The sequence below is a fragment of the Pithys albifrons genome, chromosome 2, assembly GCF_047495875.1.
Source record: "Pithys albifrons albifrons isolate INPA30051 chromosome 2, PitAlb_v1, whole genome shotgun sequence".
Classification (NCBI taxonomy): domain Eukaryota; kingdom Metazoa; phylum Chordata; class Aves; order Passeriformes; family Thamnophilidae; genus Pithys; species Pithys albifrons.
In genome coordinates, this window is record NC_092459.1 from 40,959,573 (window position 1) to 40,976,637 (window position 17,065).

Consider the following 17,065-nt stretch of genomic DNA (forward strand, 5'->3'; position numbering starts at 1 on the left):
GGCAGGACATGATAAAGAATACTTCTATCAAGTGACACTGAGTGGGTATTGGGTCAAAAAAACCCATCAGCAGTTGTGCTGCTACTCTTTTGAAAAAAATAAACCCTAAAATCTTTGGATTGTTAAGGGCCACAAATGGTTCTTGTTTGGTAATCTCAATCATTTCATATGCTTGTTTATGGCACAGTAAGCTCCATTACCATATTGCAGTTTATTTGAAGTTAACTGTCAGTTACTTCTGTTCATAAAATCTTCAGTTTTCCTTTCAAGTCTCTTTCAAACTCTTGACCACTGCTTGCTTGGCTTTTGGGAGATAAGAAAACACCCCAGACAGTAGGTCCAAGAAAACTACTAACTGGATAGTTTAGTAACTTTGGATGAAAGTTATTTTCATTATCACGTCAAAGAATGGAATGCATGCACGTTCATTCCATTTGTGCCTGGTATCTAGAAGTGACCTCTTTGACAGAGTCAATAATATCCTTAATTTTTCTCCCTGCATGACTGAATGTGGAAGGAATGCTGAGTACCTGCATTGATGAGACAGAGGGTAAAGCAGCTCAACTTGTGAACTGTTCCAACCTGCATGTGTGGCATTCCAGCAGAAGACCCCAGTTCTATTAGAACCTTCAACGTACATTCCTCTCCTGCCGTTATGGGCAGGACTTGGTCAAGATCTGTTCATCTTGCTTCTCACTACAAAGGCTTTACATCTGATTATGAAATGTTTTCCGCCCCCCCACCCCCCAACCTTTCTTCCCACAATCCTCTCAGAATAGCAGAACTTTTGCTTTAAATTTGAAATTGTGATAGCTCCAGATTTAACTTCACATGACAATAAAGAAACTGAAGAGAAGAAAGGACTATCGTCATCATGCCAACCTCCAGTGGAAATCTTTTATATTGTGAAAAGCTTACCTATTAAATCAAAATGATGATATTTCTATATTCTACACTTACCTTTGGGCTGTATGTTGTGTCTTAAAAAATCTACCTACCACAGATACCACATGAACAAAGGTTGCCAAAACCAAATCAACTAAAGAACTTTACCACAGTAATTCAAAAGCAAGACATTTAAAGTAACAGTACTTACTCTTTATACTAAAGAATTATAAGATTTAACCTACAGAAAATCAGAATATAGCTGTTTGTCACTCTCAGAGGAGGAATACTTTCCACATAAATGTGTGCATTTTGTTAGGTATGGAGTGAGAAAATTGAATACGTTTTCTTTAGTTTACATCTCTAATGCTTCACATTTTTTTATTTTCCAAGAAGATTAGATGGACGTTCTGTTTGTTTTGTGGGAGAGTCTCAGCATAGGACTAGATTCAGAGTTCAAAACTAATAAGGATTACAAAAGAATTAAAGGAAATTATTTTATCACCTGCAGGCTGAAAATCAGACCAAATGTTATGGACATCACCATGATTTCAGAAATGCAACACTCTGGAGTACATTCAGAAACATTTAGTGATCTAAATGACTAATTCTTTATTTGCCACGTTATTTTGGCAGGTGAACGATCACATGACAGGTAACATATCATTTACCCTAAACAGCATTGTGGCAAAGGCAGACTACATAGCCGGAGCAGTTCAGAATGATCTGCATACCAGCTGGAGCTATGCAGGATGATAGCAATCATTGAAAATATTGCACACATGGTTTCACTGGGATACTCTAATGAAAGCAAACTTTATCACCAAGAAACAGCTGATAGCTATTCTCTCATTTATTAGGAAAGTCCAGGTCTTAAATAAATTTTCTAAAGAAAACTGGGCAGAACATATCAATGTGGTAGCTAAAAAAAAAGCACTGCATTATAAATACAATATCTGAAAGAATGTGATAATCTGGAATTTTATTTTAGGGATGCTGATGCAGCCCTCTCAATAAGGCTATTTTATAGTTGTCACTAAGTTGTAAAGTTATCTGCCAAGAAATGCATTTGTATTTAGAGAAAAAATTATAAAAAAAAGTGCACACAAGATTTATTCCATGTGTGGGCCAGTAATGCTCCTACACTGAAGACTGCTAAGTATTCTAGGCTCCAAGAGCAGACAGATCACCTTTGTATCAACTCTAACCTCAAGTTACCTTGCATTTTGTATTGTATACTCACGTTGGGTTCATTATAAGTCGACGGAAGAAGTAGGTCCAGGTGATATAATCCATTGCATCCTGCTTAGACGTTACAGTTCCAGCAGCAATTTCGGCATTCAAGTGGTCAGCCAGCACTTCTAACAAGCTGAAGAACAGGAAACAAGAGGACTTAGCTGACTTTACAATCACAAAGACAGGTAATATATTTTGTAGAATTGTCCATTAAAAGGTTTATTACTTTTAATCGGAAAATACTATATATTTATCCTCTGATAAAAGAGGGGAAGAAGGGAGAATGTAATTGCAAAGTCAGTCATCTTCTTTACATGATAGTGGAATGAAACTGGAATCATTTTTTGATTGTACCAAGAATGCACAGGTTGAAGTCATTCATGGAATGTACTCAGATGGAGCTACTCAGTGGTAACTTCTGAATACTGTATGTTGACCATATGATCATGCTGGTTAAATTCAATAGAGAATCATCTGGAAAGACAAACAGGAAATGAAACAGTGGCAATAGCTTAGCCAATACTCAAAAAGTACTTGAGGGCTATTAAAATTACATCAAAACTGCTTCCCCCAGATTTTGCCTCATCTTCATCCAATGAAAAAAAAAAGGAGCTACTTTTTACTCAGAAAGATCTAAACTCAAAAACACAGGGGAACAAAAGCAGTTAAAATGATTCTTAAAAAATAAAATACTGTGTCATTAAATGGAACAAAGACCTCCATTAGGGTATCTAATGAGATCATGCCTGGCTAGAGTTCAGTCAGAGAACAGCAAATATCCTTAAGGTTCAATCTAATTTTTCTCATATTAGAATCCTTTTTCTTTTCCCCAAGTTTTTTCCCTGTTGCTAAAAGTAAAGAATAATTTGGCTTGAGTAGCTGTTTTACTGCTCTCTACACTGCTGACTGCATACTTCAAAAGGTCAGAACTACAGACATTCTACACAGATTGTCCAACAGAAACTGGACAGATGATCTAATCGCTATTTCACAATAATTAGTACCTTTTCCTTTTGTTTCTAATGTGCTGTGTTTCAGGCCCATGATCAGGGAGAGCACAAGGCCTGTTACATGAATTGAGCCCTCATGTCTTACAACTAATACATAGAAGATGGCTTTCAGAAAAAGTTACCGAGACAACTCTAAAGTAATGGGTTCACAACCTACAAGTAACTTCATGAGATCATTATCAATATGTGAGTCTTCATCAGAAAATTTATCAAATATTCTTTCTTTATGGCAGAAGATGGAATATATAAAGCTACAAAGTAAATACAAAATGAGGTACTAGAAATAGAGAATATTCATAGTCTTCCAAAGAGGAAAAAGGTGTGATTACTACTGTTATATTGAAGATACGATTTCTTTATTTAGAAACAGCACTTACCAATGAATTGACAAATTTCCTAGTTTATGCTAGTGCCATGCAGTCTGGATAAATCATCAGTATTTTAATAACACCACTCCTTTGACTTATATGCTACCATTTTGTAGAAGTTCAACTCCAGACTTTTGTGCTAAGTGAAATTTCTTTATTAAAATAGTGTGGTTTCCAAAGGAAATGAAACTTATGTCTCCACATTTTTTATTTGCAGAAATTATGTCTATCTGTGCCCCACAGAAGTTAATCTTCAAATAGACTAGCCCATTTCAACTGTGTTTCATAGGTGGGTTGCACTTTCAAGATCCTACAAATTTCCTCAGCAGATAGAGGTCCCATTATTGCTTATGTTAAAGGATGAAGTTTCCTTAGGAGAACAATACTGTGAATTCTTTGTCACTGAAAAAAGCTTCAGTAATGTTCATGTTTTATCACATGTCTGAGAAATCCTCCATGAAATATGCATCTATAGGAGACCAATGTAACTAGCTGGGCTTTCTGTTGAACAACTAAGTATATTAAAAACATCGAAATCAAGGCACAATTTACATTATGCCAGACAACAAACTTTGCATCAACTAAGTTCAGACAGGCTGCAAAAAAGTAGTGTTTCTGCATTTCTGACAAAAATATTGCAATTTTGAAGAGAAAGATATGTGGATGCTAAACTATATTAGTAAGAGTTTACACCAAGTAGATTTCTTGTTGAACTTGTGAGATTTTGAAGAATGTGGTATCTATACTGATAAAAGTACTCTAGGTAAAAAATGCTAGAAATTCACTTACTTTCTTCCTATTAAGAATTTGTTGCAGAATTTCAAAGTGGGTGCTGAGTGTAGTTGTCCTAAACACTGCCCTTGAAGAACAGTTTGTGCTCTCATTCATATGTCTGAGACAACACCCATCACTAGAGAGGCATTTGTAGTGTCATCTGGGAATGAACTGAAGAGCTCAGCAATGCTTCAAAACTCATGGAAGAAGGCATTTTCTGCATAAGCATGGGTAATATTTGTTTGAAAATTATCTTTCTCTTGACCTCAATATTTAGGAGTTTTCCAGCACACGAATTTTGTTTCCCTTTCCTCTATCCCTCATTTGTAGTATTGTTTATAGATTGATCAGTTTTTCTGATTGCTTTATCTTTACCTTGATTCCACTGGGAAAGGTTCATAAAGGAATTTTTTGTAGAAGTCTTTCTTAATGTCATGAACTAGAATTACAGCTTTTCCTTGGTCATCAAACTGTGGTCTGCCAGCACGTCCCATCATCTGAAGTACATCTGCCAAAGAGACAATAATGTATAAATCAAATGGATTTGTTTGGATGTGCAAATAAATGTACTTATGTCTGTGTAATATGTAATACCGGATTTTTAGCTTTTTTTCCCATCTCAAATTTATGATGAATTTTTTTTCTGTCAGAGACTTATCTTCCTCCATACTTAAAGACCACACTGCAACAGAATCCAAGCTTAAGTCTAATACAGATTTCCTCTACTCTCCTTTCATTACAGATCCACATCCATATTTAATCATGTGCAATTAAAGATGACGAGTAAGAGAACTCATGAAGGCTACAATGACAACTCCCTACTACTTTCCAGTTTTCAAATATTTGACTTCCCACTTGTATAAGCTTTTCTGGCAGATATGATTTCCTGGGTTTTGAGTATTTTAGAGATAAAATGGGAAATGCAATTACCAATTCCTGAATGCTGTGTTATTTATTTACCACTCAGATTTCAGGGCAAATAATATTAATCATTAGTACGGGAGTAGAGACGGTTTCATATCCTATGCTGTCTCTACATCAGATCATAATACGCAAATTTAAAAGCTGGGACAGTTAAAGCTTACCTCTACTACTCTGCCTACACACCAGTATTGCACATACTAGTTAATGAATTCTATAAACATTGAAAATACTAGTTTATGTAAAACCTGTTCAATTTGCTAGCTGGCCACCAAGATAAGTATTTTTGTGTCTTCCCTTTATCTGAGAAGTGTATCTTCACAGGCTGTTCTCTATCTCATTCAACTGAGCTCTGATTGCTTCTTGGTACTGCTAACTGCTATTTAACTTAGAAGAAACAAGGGGAAGTAATTAATAAGTGAGTTTTACATCTTTATTTCAAAACTTTTTTTGCTTTATTTATCATATCTGCCCAACATGTTACTTGTAGTACCTGGCATTTTGAAAAGAGATTTTTGAGTTCAGAATCAATATGCTTTTGGCCCAAAGCTCAGCTAGGGAAGGAAAATCCAAAGAGTAGAGAATGGGATACAGCAATGGACCATTATAGGAGAAACAGACCGTCCAATGGTGAGTTTTTAGTAACATACTGACAAGAAATATAGACAGCAATGCTTTTTATCAGTTTATTCCTTTTCTTAGTTTAGGACTGACATTAAAATGTAAAAATGAAGCTATTTAAATCTGCTGCTTCTGAATAGGTATGTGTACAGGAGGGAGATGAAACAACTTCTTTCTATTCTAATGTGGTAAATTAAATTGTGGATAATACCATATAGGAAATGGATTTACCAAAAAGCTTTAGGAAATTATTTTTGCCAATATTCACCAAGTAATTATCCAAACCCAATATTTTCTTTACTGACTATATGCTCCTTGGCTGCTTTTAATCACTGGACTAAACAGGCTGACTAAATAAATGCCTGGTAACTGAGAAAAGGCCCTCCCCAAATCCTCTGACTTCACTCAAAGAAGCATTCTTGCTTATTTTGAAATTACTGAAGACTCCACAATGATTCATTCTGCCTTCAGCTGCTTCCTTGGGGCCATATGCCTTCCTGATACAGAAAGGTAACTTCAGTAGTTAAAACCAAGTAATACCACAACGGAACAGTGAAGGCATAACTTGAGGTCAGCATTAAAGACAGTATTGTGAAATTTTTGGAAGTATTTCAGAAAGAAATGAATTACATTTTCATTTTATTGCTGCTGCTACCTATCCACAAAAGTTCCAGATGCATAAATATTCTCTAGAAAGTTAAAAATAAAAATGCTTTAGTCAAACCACACCACATGTTTCTTCATAAAGTAACGAATCTGCATTTTCTGTTTCAGTAAAGACAACAAAATCTGAATGCTTCCATCACAGATGATGGTATTTCATCCACACCCCATCCCAAATATTACTGAAAATGCAGGAATTGGACAAGCCCCAGGAATGAAGTTATCTGAATTAAAAAAGGCAATAAAGAGTGAAAGTATCAGCATACCCTAAAGCCTTTGTGAATACTTGTACAACAGATAACTAAAAGTGCACAGTAAATCTTCAATGCTTATGGAGATTCTGATTTCTTTAAAATATATTATTTTCTCTATTACTGATTTCTGACAGTCCCACGGATTTAACATAAAACTTAATATTTCAGTTGATTTCTTTCCTTGAGACTTTTGCTCATTCAGTAATAAAGTCGGTTGTCACTGTTCTTCCAGTCGGCACAAGAGACACTGCTGCGGTGCCGAGACTGTTTTCACTAAGTTTACATCAGCCAAAGTTTGTCAAAAATACAAGTGTGCATGGCTAAGCTCCCAGGTCATACCAGAATCTTTGAATAAGAGAGTTGGTCTGGAAATTGATCCCAAGTTTCCTGCAGAGCACTAACCACTAAATTAAGCTCTGTGATGGGTTACTTGAAGAAGTAACCCCTGTAGTATTTTCATTTTGAGCATTTTTTCATTACTAAACTCCTCTTGCTTAAAAGACAGTGCATGGCTGAAAAAACAGTGCATGGCTAAAAAGATGCAAGCTCTCTAATTACCTTACAAATAACATTTAGATAATCCTTAGGTGTACACATAACTAGTATAGTATAGGATTATTTAATAGTAAACTTTCTCTTGTGAAAAGGGAAAGGGAAACAAGAACAGAAAACCTGGAATAAATTTAGCTTGTCCTCATTTTTCAAGCTTTTTACCATCCAGACAAATATTCTCCCTGTCTGAAGTCTGGAAGAAGTTCTTCCATGGGCAAGTTTCTTAAGCTTGTTTGAAAACACTGCAGAACATGCAGTTTATGAAAATTGAAGTTTACCAGAGTCAGAAAGCAACAGAAGTCTGTATCAAGCCAGAAATTCAGATATTTAATTTAGTTGCTTATTTCTGAAGTATTCCTTACATCACTGAAGATGCCAGACTAATTAAGGTTTTTAATTTACTGCCAAGTGAGTCTGTATACACTTTATTTTCTCATACATTTGCAATTTAACTGTTGTCTTTCAAACCATGGCTAAGTTTACTGTTGGAAATTTGTTTCTATTTAGAAAAGGTTTAAAAAATGAAAAAAATATTTGTGTGCATGAAAATTTCCTCTTATACAATTAACCAGGTAGCTAAATTGTCCCTTTTATTATTTAATGTCTGTTTTGGAGGATACACATTAAAGGAATTTAACATGACAAAGGATTTGCAAAACAGAAACATTTTCATTGTTTCATAAAATCTTAAGAATTCTCTTAACTTGTATTAAAGAAACCTTTTCTTTATCTCTCTCAATCTCTACCCAAATTAGCTATTTTCAGTGATCAGATACTAAATAATTCAGATCATTTGCACATGATTGAAATACATTGCAACATAATAACATTTCCTTAATTTATGTTAGTACCTGTAATGGGATAATCCACGTAACGCCTTGTTTTTCCATCATAGTATTCTGTTCCTTTAACAATTACTAAATGAGCTGGGAAATTTACACCCCAAGCTAATGTGCTTGTGGCAATAAGAACCTAAGAGAGAAAGAAAGATTAATGAGGTATATGTAACAAAAAGCCAACTTTTAAAATTCCATGTAAAGCTCATTATGGCAGCATTCAAAAAGAACACATGTACCTGGATTTTGCAGTTCACAAACAATTCTTCCACAGTTTTTCTGTCCCTTTCATGCAGACCTGCGTGGTGCATGCCTATTCCAAAAGCAAGTGTCAGCTTCAGATTCGAATCTCTAACTGTCACTATAATGTCATTCATCTGTAACAGAAAGAATAATTGCGTGTTTTAAAAGATTACTCAGAAATTTTAAACTTGTAGGATTGTTATTCCTTTTTTTTTTTTTTTGTAGCAAGGATAATTTGCTCAACGCTGTTTATACAAACAGGAAAACAGAGCCTTCTTCAGACTCTGAAAAGTCTGGTTTTAGTAAAAAAAAAAGATACTATATTAATGATAAGGGGGGAATAGGAAATGCATATGACTTTATTGACATGCTAAGTAACACAGACAAGGAAATGAAAATGCTGAAAATATCTTGACAGGTCTGGCAAATGCTGTGCACTCTGTTATGTGTTTGTTTAATGCAATCCCTAGTATCAAAGGGGTTAGAACTGGTATAAAAACATAGCAAATCCCTGCAACCAGTAACATAATAACAGTCATGAAAAATAAATTTGTCTCTCTGTAATGCCTTTGAAAAGACAGACACAATTCTTCAGTTTGATAATTTTGCAATTATTATTCATCAAGAAAGCTTCCTATTCATATGCTGAAATGTAAATTAATTTCATTTTTTTTTAGTGTGAGTTTGTAATTTATAGACTCAAACCCTGCCATGAAATCCAAGATCTATTAAGTGTGCTCAATTGAAACTTTTAGAAGTCCAGACAAAAAACTGGTTTTATTACTATTTTTTTCAAATATCATATCAAGGACTACTTAAAAGTAATTTTAGGTACTATCATTTTAACTATCTTTCTTGCCTATATTTTCAAGTAATAAACTTGATAATAAACTTATTTATTTCTGTAGATAACCTCTACGAAAAGCCTCTCAGTAATAATGAACAAAACTGTCTTGTTTAGTGATTTTACACCTCAATATTCCTTTTATTGTCTTATTTCTAAGGCTAATCTAATACTTTTATGTGATTTTAATATAATTATAGCCAGGAACTTTGAAATTTATGCTCTTATTAGTGGTTTCCTGGTGCCACCAGCAGTGGCATGATGATATTGCATACTTACGGGCAGTGTCATTCATGGTTAACATAGGAGGTGTAGGCAAAGTTACAGAAAAAACAGTAGTACAGAACAAATTAGTCAGGCTAACTGAGGAATTTGGACATAGTGTTCCGTCTCACCTCGGACTGCGCATCACAAAGTACAGAGATATGATACCTGCATGACTAGAGTGATATCTTCATTTCTACTTCGGACTCTACGGTGCTGCAGTTCTGATTTTTAAAATTGCAATGTCTCTAAATATTTCCTGGGTTTTGTAACTCTCAGACCTTAATATGAATAAAATTATTTACATATCTAATCTCAAATAACACATTACTACTATTATAAAAAGAATCCTTAAGAGGAACAAAAAAAGTGGAGAATATAACTGTCCATATTGAAGATTTTAAACCATCAATTTTGTTAGGAAGAGCAAATGACAAAGCATTTTAAAAGTCTGTTGAAGTAGTATTGACTTACAGAACCACAACTGATGGATAACACCCCTGAAAAAAAATATGCAAGTTCTGACAGATCAATCAATTTGATCTGTCAATGGAAGCTACTAAACTTTATTTCCCCTTACAATGCAATTGCCTGGATGTTCCTGAGAGTTTCCTATACTTGTAAGACATGGAAGTTTTGTTGTATAAACTGATCTGGCACATATAAAGGAAGAGGATGCTTATAGAAGAAAAGAGTCAAAGAAACTATAAAACACTGAAAAGAAAGGGAGCTAAAAGAAAAAAAAGCAATGAATTGAGAAGTGAAGAGGGAATAACTCAATTTAGAAAAGGGAAGCAAGAAGAGAAGTAGATAAGTTGAAGAGAGAAGAGCTGAATGAAAGGAGGATATGTTAAAGGATAAAATTTATCTATTTAGATATAATCAGCAAACCTTTGATTTCTCTAGTCAACATGTAGACATGTGACTGCACTGTGGACAAAATGAATTATGACCCATCTTAAAGAGTTTTGCTTCTAAGACTAAAAAATAGCTGGATAAAATGAGAACACATATACTGTTTTCTCTACAATTATGACCATCAACATACAATGCTAAAAATTTTACCAAACCTATTAGTGCTTTCTGTGTTATGGATTTATGAAGTGCTATTAGTACCACATAGACTCCTTATACCTATAATGACTCATTGAGAAATAATAGCTATATGTATATATTGGACAGGAAATTAAGATGACAAAATAATAATAAAAAGGGTGAATATCTGAAAAATGAACAAAAGACAGCATTTATATTTTACTAAATATCTGCATTCAAAAATTGATAAAAGATTGCTGAATTAATTTTTCTCCTCCCCACCAAGAATCTGCACCTTAGGATAGTTATGTCTTTAATGTAAGGGAACAAGCCAATTCCAATGACATTTATTCTATTATTCATATCAGCAGAATGTGATATTGGGAGAATAATGAATCTAAATTCTCTTTTCCTCTAGAACAGTACAGGGATCAAATTAGCTGATTTGGATTAGTCTTCAACACATGCAGTTTTAAAGTGTGAGTTATTTTCAGTAGAGAACCTGAGCTAAACCTTTTTGCCATATAGTTGCAAGCATAAAATGTCCTAAATTCACACTGCTGGGAATTTATTCAGAGACGTTCTTGCTTTTACAATCAGTGGTGGTTATTTTTTTCCCCTCTGACTTGTATTACAGCGGTGGCCTGCGGTGCTGTTAGTCATACCTGCAAAGCAGTGTAATTTACCACAGGAAAACTAAAGAACCCTTAGCAGGAGAGCTGGCGCATGTACTACTATCCTGTCATTTTAGCAGCAGGGAATCCTAGTCATTTTTAGCTGACCCCTTACTTTCACATAAATCACTGTAATAAACATAACTCTTTTACCCATAGGCACAATCCAAGGCTTAAAATTCTCATGACAATTTATTTAAAAATATAACTCTCTTATGTCAGTGTAGTGTAAGAATATTATAACTTTCTATTATGAAATAATGGCACAATTAATAGGTTCATTAACAAGAAACAGACACAGCACTGTGACTATAAAACAAATCTAACATTTCTGCATTGTTATGACTTAATTAACATTTGTCTTTCTGAAAGCAACTGTAATGTTCTTTTACTCATAGAAGGGTAAAAAAATATATTTTAAGAGCAGAAAAAAAAATGTATTAAAATAACATAAGGAAATATGCACAGTACTAACATAAAAAATCCCCTATACAACACCAGTGCAGGGAACTTAATGCAAGGAGGGATTTTTCCCTGGACTCCAAGACAGGCAAGATCGGGACCATGCTGAAAGGTTTTGCTAACCTTCATAGATTTTTTTCATAAACAAAAATATTTCTTGTGATTTCCTAACATTAGGTTGATAAGCAATCTGCCTTTTAATAGAAAAAACCTTTGAAAACCAATTTGTGACTCTAATAGCAATGCAAAATACTTATTCTAAAAAGTAAACTTTATTTCTATATTTTCTATTCTAATTTCTGAGCAAGCTAGATTTTTCTCAAAGTACTAAGTAGTCATTTTCTTTGTTCCTGCACATATGTAAACTGTTGAACCATTTACTTAAAGCTAATAGAACTTTTTTTTATATTTTAAATTTATTATACTTAAAAAGCTTTTGTAGAAAGATAGGATTCCATTTAAGCAGATACATTACCCTGTGCCTGAAATACATTCCAGTCAGAGTATAATTCAGCAAGTTGATGACAATGCTGGCTCCAAAAGAAAGGAGGAGACCAGATTGGACAAGAATGAGCTAACAGATTGTGCAGCCCAATTCTGTCCCTTTGAGTGTGATATATTGTTTCAAGATGCCAAAACCCCATACTTTCTCAAAGCATATCTGTTGTGCTGGTTTTCCCATTTTCACAGAATCCTCATTATTAGTACTCTCTACTCTTTTCAAAGCATGTCAGACTCAGACCATATGCCACTGAATAATGCTTATCAATTGTCTAAAATGCCCAATAGAAGAAAGATGTGCCAAACAAAGGAATCTTGAAAGTTATGAAGTCTTTTACAAAAATAATTACATATTTCACATCTGCTACAGATGTTAAGTGAAATAAAAACATCTCCTTGTTACTAACTAAATGTTAATTTTTATGACACACTTTGGTGTCATAAAACCAACATGTTGTACAAGGAAGTTGAACTTCTATAATGAATGAAAAATTTAGAAATCATTCTTGTGTATCCTCCTGATCTTTAAATGCAGAAAAAATAATCATCTTAGAAAATTATTTTTGATGAAGAGCTGGGTTATACTTCAGAACTCTCCCACACAGAATAAGATATCTAAATCAACTCAAATAGGAGTATTCAAGAAATATATTCAAATAAAATGTTTCAAGTAAAATGTTTAAATAAAAATTGGTATATATAATTATTATGAGATATATTATTATTGAGATATTAAAATATATTAATAATACATAATAGTACATTAAAACATAACAATATATTAAAACATTTAACACTGGAAACCTCATCTAAATGACAGCAATATACCTATTCATGACACAGACCAGATTTCTATTCCTGTTTTATAGCACAACATTACTTCAGAACATTAACATGGAGATAATAGGTTATTTGATTTAAAGATTAGAGAATGAAAAATCATCTTTTTTCTTTCCAACAATTCTTGGGATGCTTTTGTTGGTTTTGGGTTTGTTTTCAATAGCAGTGCAAATCAGAACTATTGGTAAAATTTAATTGACTTTCAAGCATATGTCTATATATATTTCCACATAGTGCACAAACACATACACAAATCGATAATCTGTGCACACATCTTTATACTCTGACATGTCTGAAATGGCAAAATCAGAATAATCTGATTCATTGTTTTGGAGGGACCCTTGAATTCAGTGGAAGCTACTATTGCCTGATATGAATGCTATTGAATATTACTGTAGGTACGTTTGTGTTAAAGGATATTAGTTATTTCTAGAGGTTTCATAAAGAACAGATTTAACAAGATACAGATGGCAAAATGATGCATAAAGCAAAATGCAAAAATCATCGTGATTGAAGTTAAAACTATATACATTGGTACACTTCTTCTCCCTCCTATTAAAAAAAAAAAAATACAAGTATCTAGACAGGGAATAAATTAAAGAAAAAACCCACCAAATAAATAAGAAAACACCCAGCTGTCTGCTGGTGAGAACTGCATTCTAACTTCAAACAATAAACCATAAATACTACTTTGTACTTTTGTTTTAGGTTAAAAACAAAAAGCTGTAAAAACATTAGAGAAAAATAAATAAACTAAAAACTTGATTCTAATAAATTATGTTGTAAAAAGATTGCAACATTTTCCCCCACCACAGACATAGATGCAATTTCTGACAGAGGAGGACTTGTTCCTCTTTAGTCAGCTCCTAATGTAGAACAGTATAACTGATCTTACTCAAGCTTACCATCACAAACTGGTAGCACTGTTTGTTTCCAAAAGGATAATCTGAGATATCACCCCTTTTAACAAGATAAGTTATAGAATCACAAGCTTGAACATGACAGTCCTGGCTGACAACTCCAAACCAGAATTTTATGAAGGATGTGTATACTTAAAAATCATCTAATGATTATACTAAAAAGCAGGATAAGCATAAGGTTTTCTTTTTTCCACAGGTCCATTGGCATTAATGAGCAAGAAAAAGAAATGAAGAACTACTTCATTTACAGGTGCAGTCTTCTCTTTGAGATGCACTGCCCGTTCACATGTCTGTCACTGTGCCTCATAAGTATAATCAGGACAGTTTTTACAGAGTGATGTCTAATGAAGAGTCATTGCTACTACTGTGGATGCCAAGGAAGGCAGTTTTTGCTGTTGCTTTTTCCCTCTTTGGTGAAAAATATACTTTGCATTGGGGCTGCATATTGTAAGAGGAATAGAGAGCTCATTTTGGAATGTGTATGGACAATGAACCTTACAGAAAAATTGTAAACATCTCTAAGACTCTCAGATAGGTAACTATTCTTTCTTCTTCAAGAGACTGTCCCCTCATACTCTGGGCAAACTGTGCAGTCTTGCTTAAATCCTGAAGAATGGCTGCATGTGCAATTGGAAAATGTAGGAAAGAGCTTTGAAGTATCATCTACAAATCTTGGTAAGTAGGGTATTTCAACATCATTGAAAGCTTCCTTGGTCAGACTAAGGTATACATAATACATGAGGTATTTGAGTGGACATCTCTTCACATAAAGCACATGCATCACCTGAAATTTAGTTGGATAGAATACATTAAACAAATCTACCTATTGTATTGCAGCAACAAGTCCAGCAGAACTGGAAATCAGTATTAGAAAAAGCAATTTTCATCAAGTACTGTTCAGTCTTATGAAGACTGCCCGCTGTCTCAACCTTCTGAATGCCTTTCAACATTCTGAATTACTGTAATGGGTATGAGCCAGAAACTGCACACCAGACGTCAAATTCAAGGAAAGCATACAGGAAGAACCATCTCCAAAACCTAATGGAGCTGCCTATAACATATTTTTCAGCAGATAGATGTATAACAAAATGCCTTCTCAACTATAACTCACTTGCACCTGTTAGACTACTGACTCCTTTGAGGGAAAGAACATCTTTTATGATTCCTCCATGATTCAGGCATGCTGTTATCTACTCTGGTGGCAACAGCTGAAGGGTTGTTTCTGTATGTGACTTATATATAAAAGTATGTATTCCAGAAGTTTTATGCAAGTTTTATGCCATTTAAAATATAACTGATTGATATATTGCCTGTATTTGATACTCAGAGATGGGTGGCAGAGGTGGAGGTAGATTTGCCTGTTATCTAAGACTACTGTGAAGAAAAGCAGTCTGGAGTTTTGTGAACAGAATCATTCACAAACTGCAAATGAGAGCCTGATTTGGCACTGTGACTACAGAAAGAACCTCTATAGAGAAGATAGGGGAAGATAAGAAGATGGCAAACAAAGATGATGATAAACAAAGGTCCAGCATTGGTAACAACAAAGGCAACAAAGACACAGTATTGGTCTCTGTCCTCCATCATTCTCTTCCCCACAAGGCCTGAATTTCTCTGATGGCATCACAGAAAAGCTGTCATGTAGGGTAACACAGAAAAACCACTTTTAATGGCTGCAAGAATCTGTGTCTACCTCAGCATCTGTCCTCTAAATGTTATTGTGGACGGCATTGTTTACAGCACTTCAAGAAGCCTTATGAAGTCTACCCACTGGGAAGTTAACACAAAAATAGCTTAACTTTTACCCATCATGTAGCAAAACCAATTACACCATTAAAAAGAACTAAGTGAGTTCTCAAAAATCTCATGCCAGCCAAAATTAACATTATATGGATAAGGCTGACCAAAGTAAAAAATGCCAAGGTCTGCAGTAAAGCTTGTTAACTTTGTATACAACTGTGAAAAATCTCTTAGATCTCAACATACTTCAGAATTAACAATTACAAATATTTTGAAAAAAATTAATTTGTCTGTAAGTTCCCCTAAAGGAAGAATGGTTGGCAAAAAAAAACAAATGTGAAAGACTGACAGGAAAAAAAATGTTGTTTAAGGGCAACAATTTAATTCTTCTAACTGGTCCATTTTTATCCCATATGGAATTGAGAAACACTTGAAATATTTGGGCAAGGGTTGAAGACAATAGGAATACCTACTATAAAGTCAGTATTTGTTAGTTCTACTTTTCATACATTCAAATATTATAGCAATAGGGAGAGAATTTTGTCTATTTCACCCAGTGTCAGCCTGATTGTAATAAAACTTGAAGTTAAAATTAAAAAAACCCCCATATTATGGATAAAGAATTGAGCAGGATATACACTATGTATGTAGCACTACTATAGCTTTGTCCTGTGCTTCAATGTCAAATGCAACTCAGGTTAATCATGCTCATTTAAAATACAAAACTACAAACCAGTCCCATAATTACCTAAAGAAACGTCCACTTGAAATTGTGGGTACTTCAAACAGAATTGTGTTCTGCATAATAGTGGTAAGATATAACAACTTAGAACTTAATCCTCAGTCTTCTACATTTACGTAATCAGAACAGAGTAACTTGGTAGGTATCTCATGCGCCAAACATTCAGCTTATTAATTCAAATACAAATCATATGCAAATGTCATTATACTAATAAATGCAAAGTCTGCTTGTCCTTGTTGGCTCCTATTTCAAAACCTTCAGAGGTTTATTCTGAAACACGAAATTTAAAGACTCCTAATAGAAAACCCTTTTCCAGCAAGTGAAGATGTTTCAGCTATAGTTCTTTTCAGGATAGTAGTGGCTCCCAGGACATGGGGAAACTATTCATACTAATGTAAATCATTTAGGGCAACCTGCACATTGCATATCCTAATTGTAGGTGAGATTACTACAGTAAAGCAGCACAAGCTCCTAGAGTACTCAATGAGTAGTAGCAACTTGGATACAAAATGTTTCTGTTAGGCTCAAGAAACCTTAAATAGACGCTATGCAGCTAGAAAAGTGGCCTCAAGTTGAGATATGCTTTAGCACTAGTAGTTTATCAGCCAAGACAGACATTTCCTATTTTAAAATTCATCCAAAACAGGAAGTATCAATACAGATGTTATGCTTTATCTCTG

General features: G+C 34.2%; 1 protein-coding gene across 2 annotated transcripts in view; it reads right to left on the minus strand.

The window, feature by feature from the left end:
• The window catches only part of ASCC3 (activating signal cointegrator 1 complex subunit 3), a 266,328-nt gene that overhangs the window by 48,112 nt on the left and 201,151 nt on the right, over nucleotides 1–17,065 (minus strand). For both annotated transcript variants that reach the window (XM_071548808.1, XM_071548809.1), the window contains 4 exons: nucleotides 8,360–8,497; nucleotides 8,136–8,256; nucleotides 4,649–4,781; nucleotides 2,129–2,254 (listed from right to left, as the gene is read on the minus strand). In XM_071548808.1, coding sequence (XP_071404909.1) covers nucleotides 2,129–2,254; nucleotides 4,649–4,781; nucleotides 8,136–8,256; nucleotides 8,360–8,497 — 518 coding nt within the window. The remainder of the gene's footprint in view (nucleotides 1–2,128; nucleotides 2,255–4,648; nucleotides 4,782–8,135; nucleotides 8,257–8,359; nucleotides 8,498–17,065) is intronic.